The following is a 16,697-nucleotide window of genomic DNA, read 5'->3' as shown; positions in this document are numbered from 1 at the left end:
ACAACACCTGCCTTGTGGCTCTCTTTCCAAAGACTTCAGGGTGGGTCACTCTGGAAATGCCCTCCCACAAACACGCAGAGGTGTGCCTTGCCATTCTCCAGCACATTGGCAATTACAGTTCACCATCACATTTCTCTACTTGAAAGTTTGCATTTTTTCATCATAATTTTTTGGCATTCATTTTTATTTTTTCAAAATACTATATGAAATATTCTTATCCTTCCTTCTGGGCTTTAGGTCACCCCCTTCACTGTTGTACCCAAAGTGAGTGCCTCATTTGCTTGACTTGCTTTTGGCATGGGACTCATTTGCTCCCTGAGAACCTTTGCCATAGTAGGGACAGTGACAGTTTCTTTATTGTTGTTGCTGGATTTTAAACAGGAAAGGACAGTGCCCCCTTTATATTTGGTGAAAACACTTGTCCTTTTAGTATGTTACGGCAGAGTAGTGGTAACTGTAACCTGTTCAGATTTGAAACAGACCTTTGAATGTGTACTTTTGCTGGATTAGCAGAATATTGAACTGAAGAACAGGAGTACTGCACAGCCTTTGAAATCCCCGCTCTGTTATAGCTGAGGTTGGTTGTAGCCGTGTCTCTGAGAGCCTGCTCCACACCTCCACCTCTGCATCGCCTCCAGGAGGAGTTGAAGGTCACATCTAAGTGTTTGGGTGCCAGCTGCCTCAGGCCACTGGAAGGCATGGCCTCCAGGACAAAAGCAAGTGTTCTATGTGGCTTCCTTATGGCTACAGATTCTTCCCCAAAGTTACTGTCTTCAACTAAAAAGAAGGAAGGGCAGACTTGATGGGTGAGCTGTCCCACTGGACTCTCTGTGAGTCACAGACTCAGTATGGATGGTAATTGGCTCTGTGCTCATCAGAGTTTTGGGTAAAAAAATCATGGAGACCCAGGAGTAGCTGTGGGGTCATTTGTCCCCTCAGAGGGCAGCAGGGTATTGTTAGAACACAGCATGATACTAGGTAAGATCCCAACTGGATTCTTGGCTCTGGCCCTAGCACAGAGGGAGGTCCCAGTCAGGCCCTTTTCCTCTCCTCAGCTGCAGCCTGCTTCTCCTGGAGCAGCTTACCAACAGGCTCTTCTGGGGATGGGTTTCCAAGGATAGCTTTGTAAGCAGGAGGGCTTCCATAAGGAAAGGGCGCCTTTCCTTCCATAAGGAAAATGCCAGGTCTAAATTTTCCCCTTCAAGTGGCAGCTGCATACTGCCACAAGGGGTGATGCCAACTGAGTATTGTCATGAGGATGAGACATTACCTACACCATATGGGTGAGAGCCTGGGATGCACACTGGTATTGGGGTGGACAGACAGGGTCCTCCAGTATAAGACATGAATGTGCTTCCTGACATCATGGCTGGTTCAAGGACCAGTGAGATTCCTGCTACACCTGTTTTGTTGAGTGGGGAATGGACATGTGCTCTGCCTCACAAGGCTGGTCACGGAAAAGCCTCGCCTTTTACCTTATGTCTGGCACAGAGCCAGGGAGCTTGTGGGTGTATACATTTGCTGTGAAAGCATCTAGATCAAGAGGGGCAAGGTGTTGGTCTGTGGTAGAATGTGTGAGGACACATAGGGTCCTGAGTAGTCTTGCGTCTTCAAAGCCTGGAAGATTCTGCAGATGTCTCAAGGTCAGTCTGAACAGTGCTCCCTTCCCAGAGGCTTCTTGTCAGAGCATGGGTGTAGTTGGTTGTGCTGCCACCCGAGGTTCTCTCGTGTTAACCTTCACTTCCCCCATGACCTTGACCTTGGATCCCTGGACCAGCACTACTGCTCTGAGTGTTGTTCATTTGGTTACAGCCACTCGCCCCAGCCAACCATGCCGTGATCACACCCTGCAGGAAGTTCTGTTATTCCTCTGTTTCCACCAGCTTGCCTACTTCCAAGCACTTGCTCAAGATGGTTTCTGTGACCTGCAGCTATTACTGTGTTGCTGTGGTTGGTCACTGTTTTAATCACTTCCCTTTAGGGGCACACAGGTCATTCCCAGGTTTATTTTAGGACCTGGATTGTATGTGATCCCTCTTATAGGGATCAGCCTTGAACCTAGCTCCTGCAGGCTAGGTAACACAGGCCAGCATTCACTAGGCTGTAACATAAACTGATTTTAATTTTCAGAGCAGTCCTATTGGGTAGATGATGCTGTCACTGCTACTTTATGTTGTTGCCTTGCTCCGGGGGTGTTGCCTTAGTGCCTACTATGTGCTGGCCACCGCTGAGGTGCTTGGAATAAACAGTGGTCAGAAAGCCACACTGGATTCTTGTGGAGATAAAAGCTGCTGCAGTGCCTGTGTGATAAGGGCTGTTGTGGCATGCAGAGTGGTGTTTCTGGATGAGTGCAAACTGAAGGCAAGTCCATCAGATTCCCAGCTGGAGAGTCTTAACAATACATAAAGATTGATTTATCTAATGAGCAAAAGCAAAGAATGTCAGGAAGTCGTGTACTTATGAGCTTATGTAAGCTGCCTATTGTGTCAAAATCCATTAGAAGACCATTAAATCTGTTTCATGTAGAAAGGAGAGTGAGCCAGTGAGACACAGGTCATGACCAGCTAGGCTTGTGGACCAGACATGCGCAGAGTTAACCCATAAGGACAGTTAAAGAACGTTGATTTGAAGAGAGAGGTGTTAGAAAGGTGTCCCTTGGTACCATTAGCAGAGACAGAGGCTGCATTAGCATAGAGTTCCTGTCTGATGTGTTTGGTGTGTCACTAGCCGGAAATCCTGTGTATGACCTTCAGCTGTTCAACCAGGGTCTCTGCTCTGTGCCAGGTTAGAGTTGCTTCCCTTTTCTGGGCTTAAACATAGTAGGCAGGAACCAAGCAGGGAGACAGTAGAGCCAGCTGTAGATGTGGAAGGGTAACAGTGGCTTTCCTATGCCCTGCTATGCTCTCATAGCAGAGCTTATGCATGCACTGCATTTGGAGAGGGGTGTGTGTGTGTGTGTGTGTGTGTGTGTGTGTGTGTGTGTGTGTGTGTGTGTGTGATACAGGGTCTTGTGTTCACAAATAAGCACTAGAGGAACAAGGGATAGTAAACACTCAGGGTTTTCCTCCCAGAAGGCTGGGAGAGGAGCTGATTTACAGCCTGATGACCTTTGCACTATCTGTGTGGCTGAGACCACATCAGATCCTTCCCCAGACCCTCAGCATGAGCTTGGTTTTCTCAGTCAATCTATAGACCATATCTTTATGGAGATGTCACATGTACTTTACAAAGAGTTTCAAAGTAATCATTTCTTAAGCTTTATTTTGCACATGATATTGAGTTAATTATCACCAGGAAATTTTTTTCACAAAATTATGAATATTTCTAAAATAAACTACTTGGGGTCAGACTCTTGAAGTCTGAACCAGCACTGGCCCTGAGTCCCGTTGTACCTAACTGCCTTCTTACCTCACAGAGGCCCTGCATGTGTGTAGCCATGTATGTTCTTTACTGAGCGAGTCATCTTCCTAGCTCCTGAAGAGACTTCCAAACAGAAGTCTTAGTCTTTGAACCTGAGGAAGAGATGTATCAGTGATGGCACCCCGCCCTCAAAGTCAGGGATAACATTCCATGCCTGGGTGTTTTTGTCTGAAAGAAAAGAAGACACATCCACACAAAGACTCATGTACTGGTGAGCAGAACAGCTTTATTTGTTTGGGGTTTGAGGGTGAGACAGAGTCTCCATACAGTATACTAACCTTGTGATTCCCACATGTCAGTGTCACAATAGACCCTGGCAAACAGCTAGCTTTATTTGTATTGGCCTCAAACTAGAAAAACCTAAATGGTCCATGAAGTAAATATATGAACTGTTATTTATCTGTATGGTGGACGGTACAGACAGTACAGACTTGCCAGTAATGATGGATTGCGAGTAGTTATTCTGCTGAGAGTCAGGCCCAGACTAATATGTGCTGTGTGGTTCTGTTGATAGAAAATGCAAACTACTTTGTATGACAGAAAACACATCACTGGTCGCCTGGGATGCATCATGGGAGGATGAAATTTCCAAGGCGTCTTTGAAGAAACTTTGGGAGTGATGAATGTGTCCACTCTCTTGATTGTGTTGGTGGTTTCAAAAGCACAGACTCATCTGAATAGGCCACTGTAAATATGTGAGGTCTGTTATGTGCCTTTCACACAGAGTAAAGCTGTTTTCAAAAGGCATGGTGAGGCTGGGATGACTAGGATGCTCCATGGCAGGAGAGACTCACTCAGAATCATCAGTTCAGGGAAAAATAATTGTGAGCAAGCCATGTGTGCTCCATAGGGAAGTGTGTTCTTTCCTGTGGAAGATGGGAGAGGCAAGGAATGAGATGAGGCATCCTGTGAGACCATAATCCAGTAATAATTTGTAATTGAGTTGAGCAGGGCTTCCTTTGAGAAGAAAGTTAGATGTGGAGGCTGGCCATTTATAACCAAGGATGTAAGGCAGGTTACACTGGGGAAAAAAAAAATCAAGCCTTTTATTTGAAACCCACTGGAGCAATGGGGAGGCCTTTCTGTTTTCCTGAGGTCCTCTGGGTGAGAGCCTTTTCAGGCCTTTAGTTGTGAAAAGGTGTCCAGACTGCTCTCATCAGATTCCATCCCAAGGACCAGGGGTGGGTGGCCAGAGGAAGCCCCTTGCCTTTGCTTATACATCTTCTCTTGTCTGAAACACACCTTCCCATTCTATGCATCAGTGTGTGTGCACACACACACTTGTGCATTCACGTGCATGCAAGTATTCAGCTGTGCATGTGCTTGTTGAGATCAGAAGTCAATGTTAGGTGTCTTTCTGTCACTCTCTACTTCATTTTTTTTTTTTTTTTTTTTTTTTGAGACAGAGTCCCCCTTTGAACCTGAAATTCACTGTTTCAGCTGCATTGGCTGGCCATGTTCTCGGGATTCACATCTGTGTCCTCCAGATTTTTTTGGGTTCTGGGGAACAGAAATCAGGTCCTTTAGTTTGTTTAGCAGACATTGTACCATTGAGCCATCTCCTCAGCCCTGGCTTCCCTGCTGGTCTCTTTCTCTTTGCAGTTTAGATGGCGCCACCCTTGTTGCTTTTTCATCCTGAAAAGTTCCTAGGCCTGCTGACTTGCAGTTCAGGGAGGCTGGGGCATTCTTCCCAAGACCACTGGGTTTCTGCCCTTTTAGGTCTGGGCTCTTGGCAACTTGAGAATGTGTTGTAGACCACACAAACACACATATTTTGTCTCTAAGCCTTCACAGGGTTTCCTTCTTTCCGAGTTCCTAAATTTCCTGTATGCTTCAGTGTTGTCTGTCTTCAGTTAGCATATGAGCTTTGTGGAGGCAGAGACTAATGATCACTTCCGTGTCTCTGGTACCTGGATAAGAGCCAGCCAAAGGTTGGGCTCATTTCATTGAGTGTGTTGAGTTTAACAGAGCTTATCACTGAGGTGAGCACAAGATAACCATTGCTTTCTTGACATACAACTTGAAAAGGTATAGGCAAGAGGGTGGACGGCTCTTCTTCATGAGTTCCCTGAGAGATCTAGGACTCAGCCTTTTTCTATGTTATTGTTTTCCAGGGCCATCAGAGGTATCTGACCTAAATGTTGTCTGTATAACTGCCTTTCACGCTCCATTGTCTAACATGTGTGGCCACACCATGCTGCAAGGGAATTTGGGAAATGTAGTCTTTAATTAGTAGGCCTTTGTCCAACCCTGACTTACCAGGTTTTTTATTACTCTAAAGCTAAAGGAATATGGGTTGTTGTTGGTGGGATGGTATTTGGCAGTCTCTATTGCTGTACTTGCTCAATATTTGTGAATATATAAATGAATAAAATCCTCTCTGTCTCAGCCCTATCATCCCTCATTCTATCATAGCATTTACCGTAAGATTGATTCCATCCTTATTCATCTCAGTTTCTGATGCTTATCCAGGGTTGGTATAGAATACATGCCTAGTGGAGGTTGACAGGAAAAACTAGCAGTTGAAGGTCAAGGTTTTCCCTTTTGTCTGAACCATGGGTGAGGGTCTCTTTTTGGCAAAAACAGTTCTACCCACAAGAATAATTTTTGGCATAGATGCAGATTCAAATAAATGTCTCTGGAGGCAGTTTTGGCCAGGAACTAAGACCCACCTCTCAGGGTAGGAGAGCCTAGTGGAGTCCTATTCTTTACAGCTTAAGGCCTTGTGTTTCTGTCTCCTTCAAGATCTGTCTTTGTTGAGAATCAGATGGTTCTGCCTGGTTTGGAGAGTTAGGGGATGGCTTTCCAAATGGTCCTATTGTGTAAAAGTGTGTAGGACTGATAACTTCCACATTAGGGGAGAATGGTTCTCTGGACCTGTCATCTACACTCAGAAGATGGAGACGACAGAGGGTCTGTGAGTTTGTTTCAAAGAGCCTGCTTCTTTAGAATTCTCGTGTACACCGAAGACCAGCTGAGACATCCAGCCTCGTGGAATAAACAACTGTTGGATTCTTGGTTCTTTCCCTAGTAGGCAGCCATTGTTGGACCAGCTAGACCACAGCCTAGAAGTCATTCTAATAAATCTCTCTTCTATCCATTTGTCTCTCTTCTGTCTCTCCGTCCCTCCCTCCTTTCCTCCCTCCTTCCCTACCTACCAATCTGTTGAGACTAAATACAGATTTGGTACCAGGATAGGGATACCTGACCGCGTTGTTTGGGGAGGATTGTGCAGACTCTCGGGACTTTGGGCTAGAAAAGCCATTGAGTGTTGAGAGGGCAGAGAGATCTTCTATAGGAGCTTGGGAGATAAGAATGTTGAAATCAGTGCAGATGGTGGAGGCCTGGCATGTGCAGTTTCAGAGGGAAAGAGCAAACACTCTACTCGGCCCTTTGTGTGAAGAATCTGTGGTGTCTGGTCAGCTGGAGGTGAAGACTTGGCTGTAATTAACAAGAGACCAGAACCATTAAAGAAAAACCTTTGCTTTGCTGGGACAATGGATGCTGGTGAGCTGGGGCTAAAGAATCAGCCTTCATTAAGAAGAGAACAGCGTCATTGAGGTGAAACCTTCTGGGAAATGTTTCCTCAGGGTCACACACAGAAGCTATGTTCCTGAAGCGGCTGAGATTTTACATTCTGTTGGCAGCTGGACTTGGTAATTTGTAAGAATCACCCAGGTAGTACTGGTTTTGAAGGCATGGAAGCTGAGGCTTGACACTGTGGCAGGCCTGGATTCCTCAAAGAGAGCCCAGGAGAGCCTATTGGTAAAGTGTTGTCCAGTTGCAGCAGGAGACCACAGCAATTTTGGAGATGCCAGTGTCATGGAATGACCATGAAGAACAGCAGCAGCAATGGAGTGGAGCCAGCTGGAGCCTAGAAGTTAAGCTGTGTGTACTGTGGAGGGCAGAGATGGAGATGTGACCCACACACCTTGGAGGAGCCCAGAAGATTTTGTGAGTGAATACCAGATGATTGGACATTGAGTTATTTACACTTTTGGAGTTCTGTTTTGCTTTGTTCAGATTGTGATTGTGCCCTGATTCTTTTCTCTTGAAGTAAGAAAGTATTTATTTTTGATTTTATAGGAGCCCACAACTGAGAGACTGAATTTTAAAAGGCTTTGGACTTTAAAGAGAATGACTTTTTAAGCGTTTAAAAATTTAAAGACTGTGAGACTTTTAAAAATTGGAATGTTTATATTGTAATATTGATATTAGCATGTCATCTTGGGGAAGAACAAGGAGAGAAAGGTTATGGCTTAACAATGATGTGCGTGTTAAGTTGACAAGGAGTCAGTTGTGCTGGCTGGTTTTATATCAACTTGACACAGCCTACAGTTATGTGAAAAGAGGGAACCTCAATTGAGAACATGCTTCCATAAGATCTGGCTGTAAGGCATTTTCTTAATTAGTGATTGATGGGGGAGGACCTAGCCCATTGTGGGTGGTGACATCCTTGGCATGATGGTCCTGGGTTCTATAAGAAGATGGGCTGAGCAAACCATGAAGAAGAAGCCCGTAAGCAGCTCCCCTCCATGGCCTCTGCATCAGCTCCTGCCTCCAGGTTCCTGCCCTTTTTGAGTTTTTGTCCTGACTTCCCTCAGTGATGGTCTGTTATCTAGAAGTGTGAGCTGAAATAAATCCTTTCCTCTCCAGGTTACTTTGGTTTTGGTTGTGGTGTTTCATCCCAGCAATAGTAACCCTAATTAGGACACAGGACCATGGCCTGGTACTCTCTTACCAGATAGGAAGGATCCTTGCGCTTATGAGCCTGGACAGTTCCTAGCACATCTCTTGTGACATGCTATTTGCTCCTCGGGGCAATATCCCAGTGTCACTGCTGTAGTTATTTTGGCAACTTGGTTGTGCTTTACCACGTGACCAAAAGCCCATGAGGCACGGCCAGTTTTACTCATTTATCCCCCTGCCTCACTAAGGGTCAGGAAGGGGCATGGTTTGTCTGTCTGCTGCAGTCCAGGGAGTGACATAATTGATGCTCAGGAAAGCGGCAGCTACTCTCATGGAGTCCCATGATAGTGCCTTTTAGAACCGTGGAAGATACTTATGATTCTTGTATAACTGATGAGACAGGTTCAAAGAAGACATCTTAGGATGTGTGGGAGGCCCCACCTTTTCAAAGGTTCTTATGAGGAGGAGAGAGGGATAAGAAAATATTAGATAGAAAGATAGCGAAGAGGAGAAAGACAGAAACACAGGATAGCTTTGAGAGAACCTGGGTCAATACCCAATAGTCTTTTCCATTTATTCAAAAGGGCTTTTTATAACAATGCCAAGGGGTGGGACAAAAAACTTCCCCCTTGCTAGATCAAAGCACACAACACAGCCAAGTGTGGACCCTTCCAAACACCTGGTAACCACGCCCGCAGTCAAATCATCCCATTATGCAGCCCTGCTGGGTAAAGCAAGCTCAGATTCTTGGACCCTGAGTAAGTTCTCACTAGGAAACTTTTGTGGGTCTCTAGAAGGATGCAAGCCCAGATCTTTGGTTTCTAAGCTAATTATTGTTTAAACATCTCACTGTCCTGTTAATTCTGGGACTATCTAGTGGGTGAATAGAGCATGGTGTGATTTGACCCCATATTTTATTTTTGAAAGAAAAGACAGTGGGTCATGTTGGGAGTAGCTCTATAAGTAATAGGCGGGGTGGAGGCCCAGCTCCATCACTTGCTGGCTGTGTGGCCTTGGCTGAGGTGCTCAGCCTTGCTGAGTCTTGGTTTTCTCATCTGTAGGATATTAGACGATAGTGACCATGGCTCCTTCCATCTGAGTTTGTTGTGAGGTTTAAGTAAGTTAGTAGGGTCAATGAGGTGGCTCACTAGATAAAGGCGGTTGCCACCAAACCTCATGGCCTGAGTTCAATCCCTGGAACTCAAATGATAGGAGAGAATCAACTCCTACAAGTTATCCTCTGATTCATTCATTCATTCATTCTCTCTCTCTCTCTCTCTCTCTCTCTCTCTCTCTCTCTCTCTCTCTCTCTCTCCTCTTTCTAAAAATGTAAAAATAAGCAAATGAGCTAGTGGATGTGAAGAGAAGATCCATGCTGGTGACCATGCAGTCAGTTAGTTGGGAGGATTAGAGGAGTTGATGGGTGTGAAGAGGAGAAGATCCATGCTGGTGACCATGCAGTCAGTTAGTTGGGAGGATTAGAGGAGTTGATGGGTGTGAAGAGCAACTGTGCAGGAAGCATTGCTGAAATCCATATTGAAAAATCAAATTGGGAGGCTTGTTAAGCACTTAAGAGCACTGGCTGCTCTTTCTGAGGATGTGGGTTCAATTCTCAGCACCCACATGGCAGCTCACAACTGTCTATAACTCCAGATCCAAGGAATCCAACACCCTCACACAGACATACATGCAGACAAAAGCACCAATGCACATAAAATAAAATTAAAAAAAATCAAAACCAATTCTTCAGTATCTCCTTCTCTGTTAGCTTTTCAGACAGAAATTCTTGGGTTCTAACTTAAATTGTAACTGAACAAAGGGAAAAGAAACAACATGAATAAAAAACTGTGGTGTTTTTGCCCACAGCAGGTGTCAGTGAGAAAAGCCTGAGCACAGGATGCCAGTCTGCATTATACCAGGAGCCCTGTAACACCAAATCCAGACCTGAATCACCCCCGGGTGGTCTCTGAGTTAGTTATGCATGATGTGGCGTGAGCAAGTCACTCGTCCTCCTAGACCGCTTGGGCTGGTGTCTCAAAGGCATCTGGTCCTCATTCCCTGCACATGTCTTAGTCACCAGTGTGTGGGCCTGTACCTATTAATCTCTGCTTTTCTGCTCTTGGGAAGCTGGTCTGACTGATAAAGCCACCAGTGACTGTGCAGAGAATTAAGGGTGTGCACAGTGTCACACAGGTTCCTGAAGCCTTCTGGTGGAGGGACGCAGGGAAACGGAAACTTGGGGAGCACAGGAGTCGTCTAGCTCTAGACTGGGCTGAATGAGGTGCAGAGTGGAGAGGCCACGCTTCAGGCTCTCAGGACCACATGTTGTCTGCTGCAAGCACTCAGTTGTGTTGCCCTAGACTGGAGCAGTGAGTGAGGCCATGTCTTATGAGAGATTGATTTGTGTCCCTCCAGTAATCATGCTCTGAAGTTCTGATCCCAATGTGACTGTGTTTGGAGGTAGGGTTTTAAGGAGATGATTAAGCTTAATCTGCCATCAGGGTGGATCTTCAATTCACCATGACTGGTGGCCTCATAAGAGGGAGAAGCCAAGGGATACAGAGAAAAGGCTGTGTGAAGGCAAATCCAAAAGTGTAGCCCTCTGCAGTCTCTGGAGAGAGAGGGGCCCTAGGGAAGTCCATCTGCACCTTGTCCTTGGGTCCCTCGCCTCCAGAGCTGAGAACTGTACTTCGGCAGTTTTGTTATGGTGGCCCAGGCAGAGTGTTTTAGATCCAGTAATGGTTTTTGGAAGAAGATAGGAGGGTAGGTTGGGTCAATAGCTCCTAGTTTTTAGAACCTTGCTGTAGAAGACTGTCAACATTGAAGAATATCAATCAACAAGTATTTTTGTTTGTTTTGTTTGTGGCAGGGTCGCAATATGCAGCCCAGGCTGGCCTTGAACTCATGATCCTCCTGCCCCAGCCTTCTGAGTGCTGGGGTTGTAGGTGTGTGCCACTACACCTGACAGTATAATCTCTGGCAGTTGTTCTGGGCCAGGTACTGGAGAGAAGAGGGTGAATTACTGGGCCCTGCTCCGAAGGAAGTTATATGCTGGTGGGAAATGGGAAGTCAGCCAATGCTTAGCTGGGTGGACAGCAAGGCTGACTTCATCAGGAGCTGGGTGATCTGAGACGACACTGTGGGGTTGTTCCTGTAGGAGGCACTGTCCTCGGAGGTGGTGACCCACTAACACTTTCAACTTCAACATTTTCAACATCGGATGGGTTTGTGGAATATAACCCTCCTGCAAGTCAGGGGTTATCTGAATGTGTGAATGGTTATTCCTCACTCTTCCCTTCTAGAATGTTCTGAAACAACTACTTCTTAAGGTCCCTTTTCAAGGATCCACCTAGAAAACTAGACTAATGACTACACCATGCAAGGATGATTCTTTCCAAACACTCAGATTCTTTGATCTAACCCGGGTTATATCCTAGTCCTTTAAATAAAAAGGCAGTTGGAATTTTTGGCAAACCTGGACTCATTAGCTACAGCAGGTGCACACAGAGGCCGGTGGGAGCTAGCTCTTCAGCGTTCACAAGGGAGAACAGGAAAGCAGTGCAGGCGCACACTTCCTTCTGCGTCTGTGCCGCTACCATGCCAGAAGCGAGGGTCAGGACAGGAGCAGCAGCGAGTTCAGAATTCTCAGCCTCCTCATCTGACCTCCCTCAGGAGGCCCAGATAGCTTGCAGCAATGTAAGATCACCCATACTTCATCTGCTAGGCTCAGCCTCACAGTGACTTCAAGATGACTCACTTTGTCAGCCACCACATCACAGCTGGGGTTTAAGATATCACCATGCTTACCAGCCCTGTGGTTGAAGATAACAGCCGTCCTCTCTTCCTCAGCATCCCTGGCACCTGTCTCAGTGTGAGGCTCACACCACCAGTTTTCCTTTGTGTAGTGAAGGAGGAAGCTCTTAAACCTAGGCTGAGCAGGCTGGAGAGGATCAAGCCAGGAAGTCATACAGGTTGTTGGGACTTGGCACCTGCTACCTCGTGGAATCATGCCATTCCCAGAACAGACCTGGCTGGATAGGCATGTCTATGAAGCACACATGGCTTCTGCCAGAATGTGCATGTTCTTTTGTGGATCATAGTTGAGCTTCTAAGAAAGCTGGGGGCAGTGGTGAGTTCCTTCTGGGAGGTGAGCAGGGGAGCTCCAGAAAGCAGATGGGAGCAGTGATTAAATGGGTCCAGGGAGCAGAAACACTTGAACTCAAGCCATTAACGCCAAGCCGTAGATACAGCTGTTAGGAGACAGGCATCCACTGCCACCAACTCCAAGGAACCTAGGCATGATTTACTATGGTTGGTGGGGTAGAAGGAGATGGAGCCAGGGATGTCACAGCCATGATGGTTCAGAATAGTGTCCTTGCAACCTGTGCCACAAAACAGTTATTGTGGCTTTTAGAAATGTGGCAGTCCAGGGGTTTCTGAGGAGACTTGAGAGTGTGCCAGGGCCCTGAGATGTTTCTGTGTGTCTTCCAGCTCAGCTTTTCTTTCTATGGTCTTTGTTCCCAGCTTGAGGCCTTTATCAAGCCCAAAACAGCTCCAGCAAGTCTTCATATCCAAAGGGTGGGTAAGTGTTGGTCCTGGTCTCAGTAGAGGATCCTGGAAGGAGCCTATATAAGGCTATTGGCAGGGGAACTTTCCCTACCAGCCTGGCCAAGTCCTATGTTCTGCACTGGAACTGCACAGGAAGTCCCCTGTGTCAGGTCCATAAATATCAAGGGTCATCACAAGGGAGACAGGGTACCATGGAGGGGCCACTGAGAAGGCAGTGCTCACTCCAGACCTTTTGTGACTACCCTATAGCATAGTGCAGGGAATCCAGCTGTGAAGTTGGCAGACTTCTTGGATTATGTCATATATGGGGTGAGAAATGTCCCTAGCAGGTTCATATGTTTGAGTACTAGATTCCCAACTGATGATGCTGTTTTGGGTGTTGTGAAAGCTTTGGGAAGTGAGACCTGCTGAAGGAAGTGTGTTGTTGGGGTGGGTGGCTTGGGGTTTATAGGCCCACACTGTGGGAGCCCACAAAGTTTACCTAGTGAGAGCTGAGCTTGCTTTACACAGCAGGGCTGCATTAGGGGGATGGCCTGACCGTGCACGGTCACCAGGTGTTTGGGATGTCTGCACTTGGCTGTGCTGGGGGGAGGTCTTTTGCTCCACCCCTTGGCATTCCTTTAAGAGCTCTTTAGAAGAGACAGAAGGGGCTGGTGGGTTTTGACCCAGGCCCTCCTGTGTTTCTGTCTTGCTCTCCTCTATATTTCTATCTAAATATTTCTCACTTTTCCCTCCTCAAGAGTACCCTGGGGGGAAAAGTGGGAGCTGGTCTCCCTTACCACATTACTTCTGGTCCCCTCTCTGCTTTCTGATCCACCAAGATGTGTGCAGCCCCATGAGCTCTGGGCTTCTCTCCTGCCATGAATGATGGATTGTAGCCTTTCAGGACAAAAGACACTCTTCCTCTAGCTGGCTACTGTTGAGTTCATTTTGTCTCAGTGACAAGAGTGATATCCAACACAGGCCATCTGTCCCGGCAGTAAGAACAGCTGTGAGCCACTCAAAAATAAATGCTTGTGTGTGTGTGTGTGTGTGTGTGTGTGTGTGTGTGTGTGTAGTGAGAGTCTTTATAATGTGCAAAACAAAACCAGAAGCTTAGAGGCTGAGTGAGAATCCCCTGCAGAGTCGTGCATGTCTGTGTGTGTCCTACACGCTGCTCTGGAGGTCGTCGTGAGTCACCCTTTTCATGCTTCTTCTGTAGGTTGACCCATTCTGGACCTACGGTCATGATTTGGGCTGTATATTCCCACTAATACTGGTTTTAAATTTTATTTAAATTCTTTCATTCTTTACCTAAAATACATTTATTTATAAAGAAAGCCTATGTCCTTTGCTGTTTTTAAAAAGTAACTGCCAAGTATGACAGATGTCGATCAGTTGTACCTTTCTAGCCAGAACTGGTTGGAAAGAGAAGAAAGGGGAGGCTGATAAAGGCTCAAAGGCTGGAGGGCAAGGGCAGGTACACATCAGACCAACATGTTTTCTTTAATCTCCAGAAACAGCAAGAATGCCTAGGAAGGACATGGCTCTCTCTCTGGGACTTGGCTTTCATCACTGTGGTGTCCAAGCACCACAGAAAATGAGTCTGGGTTCTGAGTTGTGTGTTGGAGAAACGCTAGAGCAGTGTGACTAACAGCTTAGGTGCTGAAGCCAGACGGACTTGGTTTTGAGTGTGGTCTTTATGAGCTGTAGTCTTTGTTGTGAAATGCATTCACTCCTGGGGTTGTTGACAGCGAGGAATACTATTTTATGTGTCACACACAATTGATAAATGCTCCATTGTTCTTGATTTGGGGCTCCTCAAACTTACCTATATGTATTTTTAGCTAAAAAATATACTGATTGTTTGTTGAGCAAACTAAACAATCTAGGGAACTCCCCCTGTTTTTCAGTGGCTCCCAAGAAAAGACTGGTCTGCAAAGTAGACTTTCATAGTGTTTGTACTGTTTTTCCATGTGAATATCAACTTCATGTATCATTATCCCTATTCTCCACTTTCTTGAGGGCTATAACATGGGCTTTGGGATTTCATTCATTTACACCGAGAGCAGCATTCTTTGAATCTTGAAAAGTCAAGTAGCCTGTCACCACAGTCCCTTGGATGTTGTAAGGCAGGGGCACCAAGGTAAGGGTACAGCATAGTGGCATGAGCTGTGGGTGAGGAACAGAGGCCACAGGAGGATGGAGAGTGAGACAGGAGCATCCATAGAGGATGGTCCTGGCTTGGCCTGGCTGGTTCACCATAAAACACTCTTGGGATTTGGGTATTTGTGTCTGTCTTCTTTCTTTAAGTCATACTGGTGAGCAAAACCTATCTGCAGCCTCTGATGTCAGTCTGTTCGTTAGTTGAGTCTCTCTCACCCACCCCAATTTGTTGATCTCCATGCTTCAGTCTGAGCTCTTTCCCATCTCATAATCCCTTAGGTGATAAATAGTGTTTGAGTGCAGCTCAGAGCTGGCAGCCCATCTTCCTGACCAAGCAACCCATTTAGCTTGGAAATGACTGAGACTTCCCAAGCTACCTACATGTCCGCTTCTACAGTGCCAATCCACCAGCAGAGTATGAACAACATCTAGCGAAATTAGAACATTAGTAACAAATACCATGAAGTTTCAACCAGGACACAGACTGCTCTCCTGCCTCAGGCTCTTAGCAGTAAGTATAATACAACAGAATACCAAAACAGTTGGCCTGTGACAGATGCAGAGAAATATGGACCCTCCTGAGCTTTAGCGATTCTTCTGTGTGAAATATGGCCACTGGCTGGAAGTTTATCCCAATTCTGGAGGTCCAGAAGAGAGACTGAGAACCTGAAGTCTCCATTTTGATGTTAGTTATTCCAGCTTATGTTCTTGCACTGATTAGGGACTCTCAAGAGCAAGCAATGTGCTAAGATGTCAGAAAGCATCCATTTGCATGTTACCAACTGTTTTAATTTGACAGAGAAATTCTGCTGAAGAGGAATGATTGGAAAGCTGATATAAGGTAATCTAGAAAGGGTCACTTCACAGAAATCAATTAAATACATTCTGGCAGTTCTTTAAAGGTTAGTTCTGATACTGACTGTTAAGAAAAACCTAATTAATAATAACAGGAAAAAAATGCATTTAAGTAACACCAAGGTTGTGACAAGGTCATACAACACCAAGAATTCAGTGTGAAGGTTTAGACTTGATCTTCCAACCTGTGGCCCATTGTTCCCAGGTGTTGAAGCAGATAAAATGTATTAATTAAATATTTGGAAAGAACCAAATGGTTCTTCTTATTATCTTATATTAGGTTGACATCCTGGCAGTTTCTGAGACAAAAGAATTAGATTTGCTTTAAAATGTGTGTGTATCAGTGGGATTGTATTCAATTTAATTTTTGTAACTTATTGGGACGAGTTGGGCAGAAATGTAGAATGAGACTGGGAGCTTTCTTGTTAAGGGCCGTGTATTCTGCCTTGTGAGGCATCTGTTCTCAATCCCTAAGGATTCCTAAGTGAATGATGGGGGGTGTGCTCCATATCCAGGTGTGGTATGTTTGCCTGTAACTTCAGTATTCAGGAGGCTGTGGTAGGAGGATCTACATTCCAAGGTCAGTAGGCGATATAATGAGATCCTTTTTCAGCAAAACCAAAACTACCCCAAATCAACTCCATCCCTCCGTCTCTCCCTCCCTCCCTCCCTCTCTCTGCCCCTCCCTTCCTTCTGTGAGTATGGGTATGAATGTGTGTCCTGGAGCATGAGCAGGCCAGAGGTCAATGTTGAATGTCTTGCTTAATCACTCTGTATTTTACTTTTTGATACACAGTCTCTTACTGATTTGGCTGGGTTAGCTGGGCCACAAGTCCCATGGGTCCTTATCTCCCTGCCTCACAGCTGCGGGTTTACAAGCCTGGTACCAGACCTTTTTTGTGCTATTAGTATTGTGGGTACTAGGGATACAGTGACTGAGTGTCTGTACCTCCAAAGCCCTTTCCAAATAAGGCAACAGGACTAGATTTGGCCCGGGACCTGCTCAGCCCTCTGCAGTT

General features: G+C 45.9%; 1 protein-coding gene across 6 annotated transcripts in view; it reads left to right on the top strand.

Moving 5' to 3' along the window:
• Snx29 (sorting nexin 29) overlaps positions 1–16,697 on the top strand; it is a 474,149-nt gene that overhangs the window by 295,727 nt on the left and 161,725 nt on the right. Inside the window, exon 17 of one of the 6 annotated variants that reach the window (XM_076577843.1) lies at positions 7,011–8,334. The exons of 4 other annotated variants lie outside the window; for them this stretch is intronic. In XM_076577843.1, coding sequence (XP_076433958.1) covers positions 7,011–7,037 — 27 coding nt within the window. In that variant the 3' untranslated portion in view covers positions 7,038–8,334. Of the gene's footprint in view, positions 1–7,010; positions 8,335–16,697 lie in introns of those variants that run through there. One more of the 6 variants, XM_076577844.1, reaches the window with a different exon arrangement.

This window comes from Peromyscus maniculatus, chromosome 8 (assembly GCF_049852395.1).
Source record: "Peromyscus maniculatus bairdii isolate BWxNUB_F1_BW_parent chromosome 8, HU_Pman_BW_mat_3.1, whole genome shotgun sequence".
In the NCBI taxonomy this organism is placed as follows: Eukaryota; Metazoa; Chordata; class Mammalia; order Rodentia; family Cricetidae; genus Peromyscus; species Peromyscus maniculatus.
The sequence above is the reverse complement of the archived record's forward strand: the minus strand, read 5'-3'. Positions and strand labels throughout refer to the sequence as shown.